This window comes from Gasterosteus aculeatus, chromosome 6 (genome assembly GCF_964276395.1).
Source record: "Gasterosteus aculeatus chromosome 6, fGasAcu3.hap1.1, whole genome shotgun sequence".
Taxonomy (NCBI): domain Eukaryota; kingdom Metazoa; phylum Chordata; class Actinopteri; order Perciformes; family Gasterosteidae; genus Gasterosteus; species Gasterosteus aculeatus.
Window position 1 is genome coordinate 19,113,262 of NC_135693.1, and position 12,267 is coordinate 19,125,528.

Here is a 12,267-nt window from a genome sequence, read left to right on the forward strand (position 1 = left end):
AGCAGGGGGCGACTCCTCTGCTCCCATAGACGTCTATGAGGAAATGACTCTACTTCTCTGTAGTGACCAGCAGGGGGCGACTCCTCTGCTCCCATAGACGTCTATGAGGAAATGACTCTACTTCTCTGTAGTGACCAGCAGGGGGCGACTCCTCTGCTCCCATAGACGTCTATGAGGAAATGACTCTACTTCTCTGTAGTGACCAGCAGGGGGCGACTCCTCTGCTCCCATAGACGTCTATGAGACTCAGTAAACTTCTCTCAGTAAACACTGTAAACATGCGTTTATGGACTCAATCTCTGAACATATGAATAAATATACTAAAGACATAACAGCAATACATAGAATTAAACTAAAGAAAAATATACTGAGGTTATTTTAAAAGTGTTTATATTTATTTTACACCTTTTTTATAAAATAGATCTCACATCAACGTGCCTCCACACGGCCTTCACCGTGGCGCCCTCTGGTGGCGCCTCGATGAAACTGCACGTCCAGAGACCCCCCCCCCCCCCCCCCACAGCAGCTGCGCCCTCAGAGTTCAGTTAAATGCGTGAAACCTGTCTGTAGGGGGGGGGGGGGGCAGCTGAAGTCCAGCAACAAGAGACAAGAAGCAAAGGACAGACGAAGAGGAAACATGCTGCTGTCCCCCCCCTCCCTGGGATTGGGACAGAGTTGTTGCTCACCGGCTGCCATGTGATCCGTCCCCACCACCCACCCGGAACGCCCCCCCCCCACCACCACCCCCCCTCCACGCGGCGTCGTCCCGCGAGGACTGTCCCTCTCTGGAAGTCGTGTGTCCGTTGTGTCGGTGGAGTCCGGCCGACATGCGCTCCTTAGCGGGACTTGGCGCCCTCGTGGCCGCGGCGAGCGTCTTCCTCTACGTGCTGTCCACCCACCTCCCCCCGGGACCCGCGCGCGGCCCGCCGGACCCCGCGGGGGGGGACGACGGGGGGGTCCGGGAGTACAGGTACGACAGGAAATGTCTCTTGTTTATTGTCTAAAAAAAAAGAGAGAGAGAGAGAGAGACGTCCTTTTGAAGACATTTCTAGAGATACACATTAAGTGGCTGTTTTTATGAATTTATTGTTTATTTTATTTACAAGATATTCTTTGGCTAACACACACACACACACACACACACACACACACACACACACATACAGGAATCAGGAAACATTTATTGCCAAAATATGTCAAACATACGGTCTTGGCGGTATTTGTCTTACCAACATAAGAGTCATACGAAAACCCCACTTTGATTGTCCAGTTTAGTATTTTAAAAGTGCAATTATACGGATATTTGAGTACCTCTAAAATGATAACTAAGTGGATTATTATTATTATTTATTTATTAATATTTGAATCCGTTGTTGTTCAACTGGACCGACGTTGCGGCCCAGTGCTTCTCGTACTGTACAAACTACGGCTCACAGCCACGACTGTGAACACTTGGATTTTAAAGACAACAACATTTTTTTAAAATTCCTTTGATGAAGCAGAAAATAATGTTTCTGCCGATCTTGCCTTCAATAATCTTGTGATCTCTCGTATTTACCGTTTTAAACCCACCTGGCGAGTGAACCATCAGCAGTGGGAGAGTGACCGATGAAGGATTAGTGACCTCTCACCTTTCGTCGGTTACCTCTCTCGTATTAACACAATGAAGGATGAAGTCAAAGGTCCCGTTTGTTGGTTTTCTGTTGCATAAATGAGAGAAATAATGAAATGGGTTTGAAATTCCCGTCTCCTCTCAGCACATCTCGCACTGATCCAATTACTGCTCAGTCAGTGTGTGTGTGTGTGTGTGTGTGATTGAATAACGCCGACCAAGACACTCTGAAGCCAACAAGCAGCCATGTGTGTGTGTGTGTGTGTGTGTGTGCTCATTACATGGATATGACTCATTACAAAGCTATTAAACTTATGAACAATAAATATAATATTTGAGAATCAAACCGGAGCCACAAAACACAAAATCCTCACTACGCACTATTGATCACATAGTCAACGATTGTCACTGTTAAAAGGAAACGTCAGCTGCAGCTTCTGGAAAGTGAAGATTTCATTTGATTTCTTCTCGAAAATGAAACATCATCTTTAGCTCTGGCGAATTATTATTGTCTATTTTATGAAACTTTACAATCTTACCATTTTTTCTGTTAACTGCTAAAAGTTTATTTTGCACAAATATAAAGAGAGACAGATAACATGACAGGCAGATACCACCGAGGTTCCTATATAAAATATTAAAGCGAATACACATAATATATAATATAATATATATATATATATTATATCACTTATATATATATATATATATATATATATATACATGCAGGAGGACTTTGTCTCCTGCAGAAACAGAATGTTTCTCATTGGATTTCTCATAAACTAAATTAAAAGTGCCCACGTTGACGCATTTCCCTCCTTAAATACTGCGCACAGACACACAAACAAACACACACACACACACACACACACACACTCAGTCTCACGCATCACCGACCTGTCGACCAATCACAGAGCAGGATGTTTGCCCGCTGCCCAGTAGAGACGAGGAACGCTGCGTGATGGAGCGGTGGGAGAGGAAGTCGGCATCTTGAGTTTCACCGGGGGGAGGGGGGGGTTTTGTGTGTGTGTGTGTGTGTGTGTGTGCGCGCGCTCGAGGCAGAGACACTATTTCTGTCCCTCAATCAAATGTCTCCCGTTACCCTCCGTCTCACCTCTCCCTTCCTTCTGATAAGAGCTTCACAACACGCAAATAACGTCAACTAAAAAGGTTGCGTTCCACGATTCACATGTGACCTCGGTACAGTTGAAGCTACAGGAACGAAGGAGCAGACCCTACACCTCCTCCACCCGTGTGTGTTTGAATTCAGGCTGAAGTTCCCGTCGGACCTGGACGAGCTGCGGGAGCTCGCCGAGATGCTCAAGTTCTACAAAAGAGAACATCACGGCTACGTGCTGCTGCTGTTCTGCAGCGCTTACCTGTACAAGCAGTCCTTCGCCATCCCGGGCTCCTCCTTCCTGGTGAGACGGCCGCCGATTGAATGAAGCCTGTCCAGCTTCCAGAGGGCGACTTTTCACGCCCCCCCAATCCGTCCAATCCCCCCTCAGAACATGCTGGCCGGTGCCATATTCGGGCCCTGGGAGGGTCTGGTGCTGGCCTGCCTGCTCACCACCGTGGGCTCCACCTTCTGCTTCCTGCTCTCCGCCGCCTTCGGAAAGCAGCTGGTGGTCCGGCACTTCCCGGAGAAGGTGTCCCTGCTGCAGAGGAAGGTAGGCGGCGGTTACGTTCCGCGCTGATGAGGGTCATTAATTCATTTCTTACCTGTTGATACAATGACTCCCTCCGTCAGGTGGAGGAAAACCGCAGCTGTTTGTTCTTCTTCCTCCTCTTCCTCCGTTTCTTCCCCATGACCCCCAACTGGTTCCTTAACATCACCTGTCCCGTCCTGAACATCCCCATCCCCGTCTTCTTCTTCTCCGTGCTCATAGGTGAGAGCCCCCCCCCCCCCACACACACACAGTTAAAACACACTGCTACCGGTAACCTCCTCCCCCACCTCCTCCACCTCCAGGTCTGATCCCCTACAACTTCATCTGCGTCCGCACGGGCTCCATCCTCTCCTCCATCTCCTCCCTGGACGACATCTTCTCCTGGGGGACGCTGGCCCAGCTGCTGGGCATCGCCCTCGTGGCGCTCCTCCCCGGGGCGCTGATCAAACGCTACGGCGGGGATCACCTGCGGGTGGAGACCGAGGCCGAGGTCGAGCCGGACCGCAAGAGGCGGTGATCCCAGGGACGCCGGAGGAGGAGGAGGAGGACGCCACGGCGGGTGAATTTGAGACGGAGGGGGGTCCCACCACCCGGCTCTGAACCCTTTGGATCATCCAGACACTCGTCTTCATCGCCTGGTTGCATTTCGTCCTCCATCGCCTCAGCGGTTGGACATATGGACCTTCTGTCCAGTGGCGAGTGATCACCGGGCAAAGTGAATGGAGGACAACGGGGATCTGTGAACATCTCGCCTCTTGAAGCACTCACACACGTCTTAATGTGGCTGCCGTCCCCGGGGACACGTCAGCTTTGACCTCACGACAACGGAGAAGATCTTATATGGATGGATGTGTCCACTCTTTTCCCACCTCAGAAAAGAGGGTTTTTTCGGATTTTCCATCAGCCGAGAGTTTCCCATCATGCTTTGCAGTCGGAGGAGAGGGTTTGTTGTTGTAGAAATAACTTTGCATTTAGAGAACTCGAGGAGATTGTACTCGTCTTTGAGAGGCCGCGTTGATTCCGTCAGTCAATGATGGTGGTATTTATTATTTATTTATATGTGCGTTTTGTAGGACAGTTTTTACATAATTCTTAAATTCTAGCTCCTCATTTAGTGTTAACTGACAGTCAGACGCTGATGTTCTTGAAAAAGTAAAAATACAACCATCCTCTACTGCAATATTTGGATAAATTTCAAGATTATCTTTAATAAAAATGTGCTGGTAGTATTTTGGATATTTATTATCATACAAACTAAACACGTCGGGCTTTTTGTGTCCGTACGGAGACGCTTTTATAAATATAAAATCGCATTTTGTTGAGAAGAACTAAAGTTCTAAAGGGCTCAAGACTGTAGTTCTACTCCAATCTTCTCGGGGGAGACAATCTTTAATATCTTAATATTTTTGTAAATCAAACGTCTTGTGTGTTCTGTAATAAAATCTGTCGCGTCTGTTAAATTAATCATTCAGTCAATCATTTGTGTCCTTACGAAGACAAACGAGGGGTTTTGGATGCAAACAGTAATTTATTTGTGACTCTCAGTCGTTACAACACACAACATCCGGTTACACTGATCCTGTGGACCCACAACACACAGAATCTCTGTTCTTTCTCACACAGACACACACACACGCACTGTAGAGACATGCTTGTTCATGCACACAAACACACACCTTCACATCGGCATCGGAGGCCACTCGCCTCAGTAAACACGAGTCATGTGATGCAGTTCAACACCGGCACTTTTTCAGCAAGACGATCTTCTGAAAAGTTCTCTCACATGCGACGAGTGACTGATGTACAAATGGTGATTCTATGGAAACGGCGGCGGAGACCTCAAATCGGTCCAAAACAAGCGTTTCAGAGGTAAAAAACGTCTGCGGCAGCGTCGTCACGGGTGATACCGTTCCTGTGAGTTGCATAATTGAAAGAAGCGTGAAGGATTGTTGTTCTCCGGTCAGTGCTGCTGGACTCGTGCACGGAGCCCAGCGAGGTCAAAGAGACGCGACGTGCAAAATATCAAAATGCCGAAACAACATGGAGGTACAAGACGGTTTCTGGCTCTCAGCGAGCAGCTCGTTGGCTGAGAGCAACACACGGCAGTCTGCTCTCGTCACAGGAATAAAAAATACATGTGAGGATGAAAAGGTGATGATTGATGGCAACTTCAAAAATGTTAAGTTGGTGCACAGAAGTAATTGATATAATTACATTTTATTTCCCAAGGTGACTAAAGTAAAAAAATAAATAAAAAAAAGTTCTGCTCAGCTGAGAAAAACATTTGAACCAAATAGTTCCACGACCAAATAGAACCAAAAGAACAAAGGCCAACAACACTTTGGGAACCAGGAGAAGTACGAGCAGGGAGCGCTTGTTTCCTCCTCTTTGTCGTCTCCACAATGGCTCATTGGCTGGATCCAGATGCCTACGCGCGTGACACCGCCCCACAAAACAGCTGCTCACTCAAATCGAACCCACCTTTGAAAGGGAAGCCGATCACATGACCTGAGACCACTGTCCCCCTCTAACCCCACCCCTCCCCTCCGTGTGAAACGGCACAGCAGGGAGGGTTTATCCCAGAAGCTGTGGTGCAGGTCGCCGCCCTGCTGAAGGGGAACGCCGTACAGCCGGGCCTCGGCCCTCCCACCAGGATGGAGGGGAGGATGGAGGGGGGGGGGCGAAGCAGCACCACGCGGGCGAGAATCAGTGGCATCGTGAGCTCGGTCGGCGCCGCGGAACACGTGGGGAACATGTGCATGGTGGCCATTCTCAGGCCGGGTGGAGGGGGGGGGTCCTGATGCAGGTGGGGGTGCTGAGGCTGATAGGAGGAGGGGCATCTCAAGGCCTCCTCTGGTCCTCCTTCTCATCTGGGCCTGTCGTCATCAGAGGAAGGATTCACCCGTCGAGGCGCTCACACTCTCCCCTGAGACACTTAGGGGTCACGGGTCGGGGGGGGGGAGGAGGGTCGGGGGGGGGGGAGGAGGGTCCGGGGGGGTCAAAGGGCAGCAGAAAGAAAGGAACAGTAGAAACAACGTGTCACAATCAAAGAAAAGCACCTTCCAGAAAATAAATGTTTCAGGAGACATTTAATTTCTTCACAATGCTTCCTGCTAAAAGCCACTCACAGTATTTTTTCATTGTAAACAAAAGAACTAAATGCTGGACGAAGAAGCTCAGTAGCTGCTGCAAAACAAATCAATCACAGCGGGGAATTAAATCAACTTAATAACATGTGGAAACGAAGAGGGACAGCTGAGAAGTTCAGAAGAAATCTGGTTTAAAAGTCTCTTTTACTTTGCACAGGCTGAACTCATCAAATATAATGATGAAGAACAGACGGGTTTGGAATATCTTACACATTTTGACGTGCTTTCCAAAGAGAAGACAAAGCGCGCTGCGTATAACACACACACACACACACACACACACGAGTACCTGCGCGTGAGCACCATGTCTTGTACACACTGGTCCTTGTGGTAGCGGACAAACTGGGTGCAGGTGAGTCTGACCTCCTCTGGTACACCTGAGGGACTCGAGTCCTCCGCGTCCCTGCCCTGCCACAGCCACAGCAGCCTGACACACACACACACACACGTGTTCCTCACAAAAGCTCCGGTGAACCTAGAAACCACAAATGAGCGTCTGCCTCACCTCTTCCTGAAGGGCAGGATGATGAGGTGTCTGTCCAGACCGAAGATCCCAAAGGACAGGAAGCCCTGGGACAAAGAGGGTTACTGGGGATGCCGTTGGTGCGGCGCTGGGTTCCTGGGTTACTGGGTCACTCATACCTGTCCGTAGTTGGCCACGGCGCAGAAGAACTGCAGCTCCAGGTAAAGTCTTCCCGGGTCTTTGTTGAAGAGCCACCACAGACAGCTGGACAGGTTCTGCGTGAGAGAAGGACACAGCAACCGATCAGGTAACGGGACGCTTTTTTAATAATAATCTACATTCCCCGACCTCTCGGACTCCATCGCTTTCATGTAAGCATCTGGATGTTGGTAAGAGAGGGAAGGACTCATCCCAAGAGGTAGGCAGGGTAGCGTACTCTCCTATCAGCACTTGTGTTCCAGCCCCAGAGGCGCCGTAAACAAACCAAGCGGACCCCGTCCACACAGAAGACACGGGGCGGCCCCTCTGAGCTCACCGCCAGCAGGCTGACGAAGAGCAGCAGGCAGAGCAGGACGTGTCTGGCGGTCTGGCGGTCGTCGGTGGTCTGCAGACCGGGCGGCGGCAGGTTCAGCGGCTGCTCGGAGGAGGAGGAGGAGCTCCGCTGTGGCGGCTGGTCACACGGCGCCCCCCTGAGGCCTGGGGAGGAGGACGCAGACAGCCGCTGAGTGGAGGTTTTTATATTACTAGGAGTCACCCCCTGGTTGTATTTATACGACCCCCAATATCCCTGGTAATAAATAATCAGGGATCAAAGTCGTTACCTGCGCTGTTTGTGCGCTCGCTCTGTGTGCTGGCGATCATGTCAGGCATCGGCTGGAGAGGAGAGAAGCTCTGGAGGTCTAGAAACGCAACAGACATTACAAATATTACATATACACACACACATTATCTGGTCAAGTTAATGGACTCATTTCAACGGTAATTATATTTAAAGTAGCTATTTTAACACGATCACAAAAGTTCCATTCATGCGTGTTCGCGCAGGTCGGAGCTACCTGAGGTGATGCTGCAGGCAGGAGAAGTAGCCACCTGAGCCCGTTGCTGTGGCTCCTCCAGACCGCCGGGGGTCCTCAGCTCGTCACCGATGCCCATCACAGCGGCTCTGTTGAGGGTTCGGTAGCCGCTCTGCTCCCGGTCCCCCTGGCTGAGGCCCATGAGGGAGACGGCGCCCAGCACCAGGCTGACCGCGAGCACCACGGCAGTGCCGATGATCTGAACGCCGCATGGACCACAACACTCACGTTATGTGTTGGCTTTGTGAATACACTCATTTAATTAGGAACTAAACACTCACCGAGAGCCAAGATAAAACACACAGAAAAGAGCAGAGAGAGAAGCTCTAACCTGAGCTCGGCCATAAAAGAAGGCGGAGTCGATGGTGTCAGTCCTCTCTCCTGATATCAGAAGAGCCCCGACCACCAGGAAGGGAACCCTACACACACACACAGTACAATCATCATCAAAAGCACATTTTGAACTCCGACCTGCTGATTTGTAACAAGTTTATAACACAAACAATACAAAGTTTTCGCAGATAATCGGCGTGTGCGGCGACCTACCCCCAACCCAGAACCATGAACACTCCTGGCCGCAGCCTCAGCAGATCGTCCCGGTTAGTTAAAGCCAGACAGAGAGGGATCAAACCTGAAAGACAGCAGAACATCTGCATCGTCACGGAGACCGAGGACTGCAGGTGGAAGCACCCGACTGGACGCGCTCATTTTGCTGTCAGAATGACCATTTTATCTCTTAACTTGGGCCCTAAATATGAGTAACGTCATGGTGACCTCTGACCACCAGATTCTCACCGGTTCATATCATACTATTGCTAGTGGGTTTACTGGTGTCAAATAGGAAAGGAGAGGTTCTGAAATGCCACTAACACACTGACCCGTCCAAACGTAGGTGCTGTACAGAGACCCGTAGAGCAGAGTGAAGGTGAGAATCTTGGCCAGCAGATTGTCATCTTGTTTCCCCAAGAAGTTCCACAGGATCATACTGACACACACCAAAAACTGGAGAAGAGTAGAGTGCAAAGAGGCCGAGGTGGAATATCAGGTGAACCTTTCCTGGATGGACAACAGCAACTACAACACTTCTTTGACATGTTTGAGGCTTTGAGTCAAGTTGTTACTGACCTGAGCCAGGAAAAGATTTAAGGCAAAAAGGTGAGGAAGTCGGTTGAATTTCCTGCTGAGCAGCATCACCACGATGGTCCAGACCTGAGGGAAGAGTACACGGCACACGATGACGCGTTTTACTGTCCTCGTGACTCACGATCCCGACCGATCGCTTAAAATCACCTTCCCGGATGCACGCGCGTACGTACCAGCGCCACCAGGCTGACGATGCTGATGTTGAAGCTGACGTTCTCCAGCTCCGTCACCAGGGGGGCGGGGTCCATTAGGGGGATCGTCAATAACCAGGCCGACACGTACATGATCGGCGCCGACAGAAACGTGCTGATCACCATCCCCGATGTCACCTGGAGGCGAGACATCACTTACTGACGGGGCTACCGGAGCACCGGACACAGGGAAGTCTGTGTCTTTTTCCGCGCACGAAAAACAGACTAAAGAAACTCATTTTCTCTTGTCATGTGACCACAGAGACGTCATGTTTTCAAGTCAACACACGGCCGGCCATGTTTCACAGCTTCAAAAAGGTTCCTCTCATGTTAGACCCGATTTATGCATTTAATGGCCTCTTTATTATACGTACTTTGCATTGAATAATCCCGTTTGAGTACCAGCGCCGACGCTTACCACCTCTAGCTCGACGTTGTAGTGTGCAGCATAGATGGCCACGCTGGGTGCGGTTGGGAAGACGCCGTATAGGAAAGCAAAGTTGGACAAGCTGGTGTGGTTGCGACTGGTGCTGTTCACTCCGACGTCCAGAATGTCCACCATGTCTTTACAGACCAGCGGCATCACCAGGCTGCAGAGGGACGAGGCAGAAGGAGACGTTAGCAAAAGGCACCAAAGACCAGAGGGCCAGGGGGGGGAACCCCGGCCGTTGAGCGGTAATTTAGGCCGCATCCCACCAATGCACAGAAGTTATGGATGTATCAGTCAAGTCATAATCCAGGCCTAAGGCAACACAGTCGCAGCTGACAGATTCAGGAGGGACAGCAGGTAATAAATCGTGTGTAAGCTGGTGAACTAAGCGCCTCACTGCCAGACGAAGAGCACAAGCACATCTGACTGCAGTTGGATGAGTGTTTTACTTGCAGTTTGGCTGTGATGAGGAGGATCAGCGCCACTCCAGTGTCTCTGGTTAGTTTTCTAAGCTGTCCGACCTGCCAAAGAAACGGAAACGTTGCTCAACTTTGGCTTCATTGTTCACGTTTACACATGACGCTTAATGTACAGGACGGCGCCAGAGGCTGAAAACAAAAACTACCATGGTGAGTCCGAGGTAAAACAAGGCCGCCCCTCCGAACGAGTTCGCCAGGCCGTCTATGAACTGGGCGAGCACAGCGGGGATGTGCTGGCCCAGGGCAAAGTGGGAGAGGATTCCCACCATCACCATGAACACGATCGGGTTCTTCAACACCTGCACGGGAAGACACCATAACTTTGGCGTGACCCCTAAATGTCAAGGTGTGTTACAAAACAGACACACACACAAACAGCACCTGCAGGAATACGACTCCGAGGACGCCGAGGGTGCCGTGTGAGTGGCTGGCCTGCCTCCACCTCTGCACCTCACAGAGAGCGAAGCCGATGGGGTTGAGCAGCATGAGGGAGACCGGGGCCACCAGATAGATGTACTGGAGGTACTCTGGATACGTGCTTCGGTACAGAGCGTCAACTAGAAATACACGAAGGGGAGGAGTCTCAATCACGGTCTTCGTCTTCCCGGGAGTTAGTGTACGAATACATGAGTGCTTTGCGCGCTCCTCGCCTATAGGGTATCCTAAGGCGAAGTCGTTGCTCTGCGTGGCGAAGATGGCGTACAAGCCCGCCTTGCTGTACCGGCAGTCTGGACCGGCCACCATCAGAGTCAACACACATACCAGCGCGAACACCGTCACCTGCACACAGGAGGGAGGAATCCAGGACGGGTTGATCTCAAACCACCGTGATGTAAAAGTACTTACCCAGTATAAAGTGTCACCGCACACACACACACACACACACACCTTAGCGACCAGGACACTCCAGAGAAACGCCCAGATGACATTTCCAAAGTCCAACAGCACCATGTTCTTAAAGAGGAGGGCCGGAAGAGCAAACTTGGACACAAAGTTCCCCAAACCCTTCGCCTGGCTCTGTGTGATGACGTCTGCCCTGTGGGTCGGAACGAAGCAGGTCACCACAAATGTTTCCACGCATGCGGCGATGTTCTCCGGTCACCATACCTGCCGGCTATGTAGCCACACAAGATGATGCCGAAGCACTCGAGGAGAGCCGGGAAGAGCTTGTCGATGGACATGTGCGGCCCCGCAGCAGGGCCTCCCGCCGCCGGGCTGTGGGAAATGTTCTTCCCGTGGATCAGCACGTAGCTGTTGGCGGTCTCCATGGTGATGATGGGATGGAGGGGGTGGGGGGGTGTCGGAGCGGTCAGGTGATGGCTAAGGAGGGTAAAAGTAATGACAAGCATACATGATAGATTGGGGGCTTAACAGAGGACGTACGCAAAACCACAAGACCGATTCTAATAAGTAAAGGGACATTCTCTGGGGGGTGGGGGGGGGGCGTGGGCCCCCGGCTACGTCATACGTCATACGCCCCTGTCAGGGGGCTACAATGTCTGCTGGTTAGCAACGAATTTCTCCTGACGACCCTCTAGCAAAGTTGAACTCGGCTACATCACGTGATGACGTCCTGGTGACCGTTAGCACTAGCTAGCAAAAACATCAGGGGATACAGGACCGTTAGTTGAATTTCCCGTTAACATATTTAATAATCGGGCATTGATATGTTACAATAAAATCCTGCGTTTAGAAGCGCGGTGCTTACCTTTATTTTACTTAGAACACCACCTCGGCTCCGAAATGAGCGGCATTCACCGACATTATTCACCTGTCCGGCTGTCCGAACGAGCCCGTGTTTTTCTTCCGCTGCTCCTGAATCTGGCAGCTGGCGAGAGTGGCAACGCCCCCAAAGGAATGACTGACAAGAGGATTCAGCCAATCACCGCCGAGATAAAGTCCACACTCCAAATGGAGGAGGCGGCTCCATAAAATGACTGACAGGCCGTTGAGCCAATTATCACCGAGGGAGACTTCAGACTCTGTGATTGGATAAAAACGTGCTTCGCGACGCTCCATTCATTTGATGAGGGAAACGATCATGACCGTTGGACCGT

The 12,267-nt window shown here is 50.8% G+C and overlaps 2 protein-coding genes and 1 long non-coding RNA gene across 5 annotated transcripts; 1 reads left to right on the forward strand and 2 right to left on the reverse strand.

Annotated features, from left to right (window-relative positions):
• Positions 1-378: 378 nt before the first annotated feature.
• On the reverse strand, positions 379-3,104 carry LOC120820853 (uncharacterized). The gene is made up of 3 exons (XR_005712445.2): positions 2,992-3,104; positions 1,573-1,700; positions 379-1,000 (listed from the first exon to the last, which is right to left on the reverse strand). It is a non-coding gene; the product is annotated as an uncharacterized LOC120820853 (long non-coding RNA).
• LOC120820852 (transmembrane protein 41A-B) lies at positions 828-4,746 on the forward strand. Its single transcript, XM_040179021.2, has 5 exons — positions 828-970; positions 2,883-3,033; positions 3,121-3,282; positions 3,363-3,501; positions 3,585-4,746. The coding sequence occupies exons 1-5, from the start codon at positions 828-830 to the stop codon at positions 3,797-3,799; spliced, it is 810 nt and encodes a 269-aa protein (XP_040034955.1). The 3' UTR covers positions 3,800-4,746.
• Positions 4,747-4,790: 44 nt separating this feature from the next.
• Positions 4,791-12,063, reverse strand: gpr155b (G protein-coupled receptor 155b). Of its 3 annotated transcripts, none has more exons than XM_040179018.2 (20): positions 11,919-12,063; positions 11,318-11,530; positions 11,099-11,246; positions 10,861-10,990; positions 10,592-10,767; positions 10,357-10,509; positions 10,185-10,252; positions 9,720-9,891; positions 9,284-9,439; positions 9,093-9,176; positions 8,846-8,969; positions 8,514-8,598; positions 8,299-8,386; positions 7,950-8,166; positions 7,716-7,793; positions 7,430-7,590; positions 7,074-7,169; positions 6,937-7,001; positions 6,721-6,858; positions 4,791-6,216 (listed from the first exon to the last, which is right to left on the reverse strand). In XM_040179018.2, the coding sequence occupies exons 2-20, from the start codon at positions 11,476-11,478 to the stop codon at positions 6,168-6,170; spliced, it is 2,349 nt and encodes a 782-aa protein (XP_040034952.2). In that variant the 5' UTR covers positions 11,479-11,530; positions 11,919-12,063; the 3' UTR covers positions 4,791-6,167. The 3 variants fall into 3 exon arrangements, with proteins under 3 accessions (XP_040034952.2, XP_077960355.1, XP_077960354.1); XM_078104229.1 differs by having other exon boundaries at positions 7,331-7,590; XM_078104228.1 differs by having other exon boundaries at positions 10,861-11,246; positions 11,919-12,059.
• Positions 12,064-12,267: the final 204 nt, after the last annotated feature.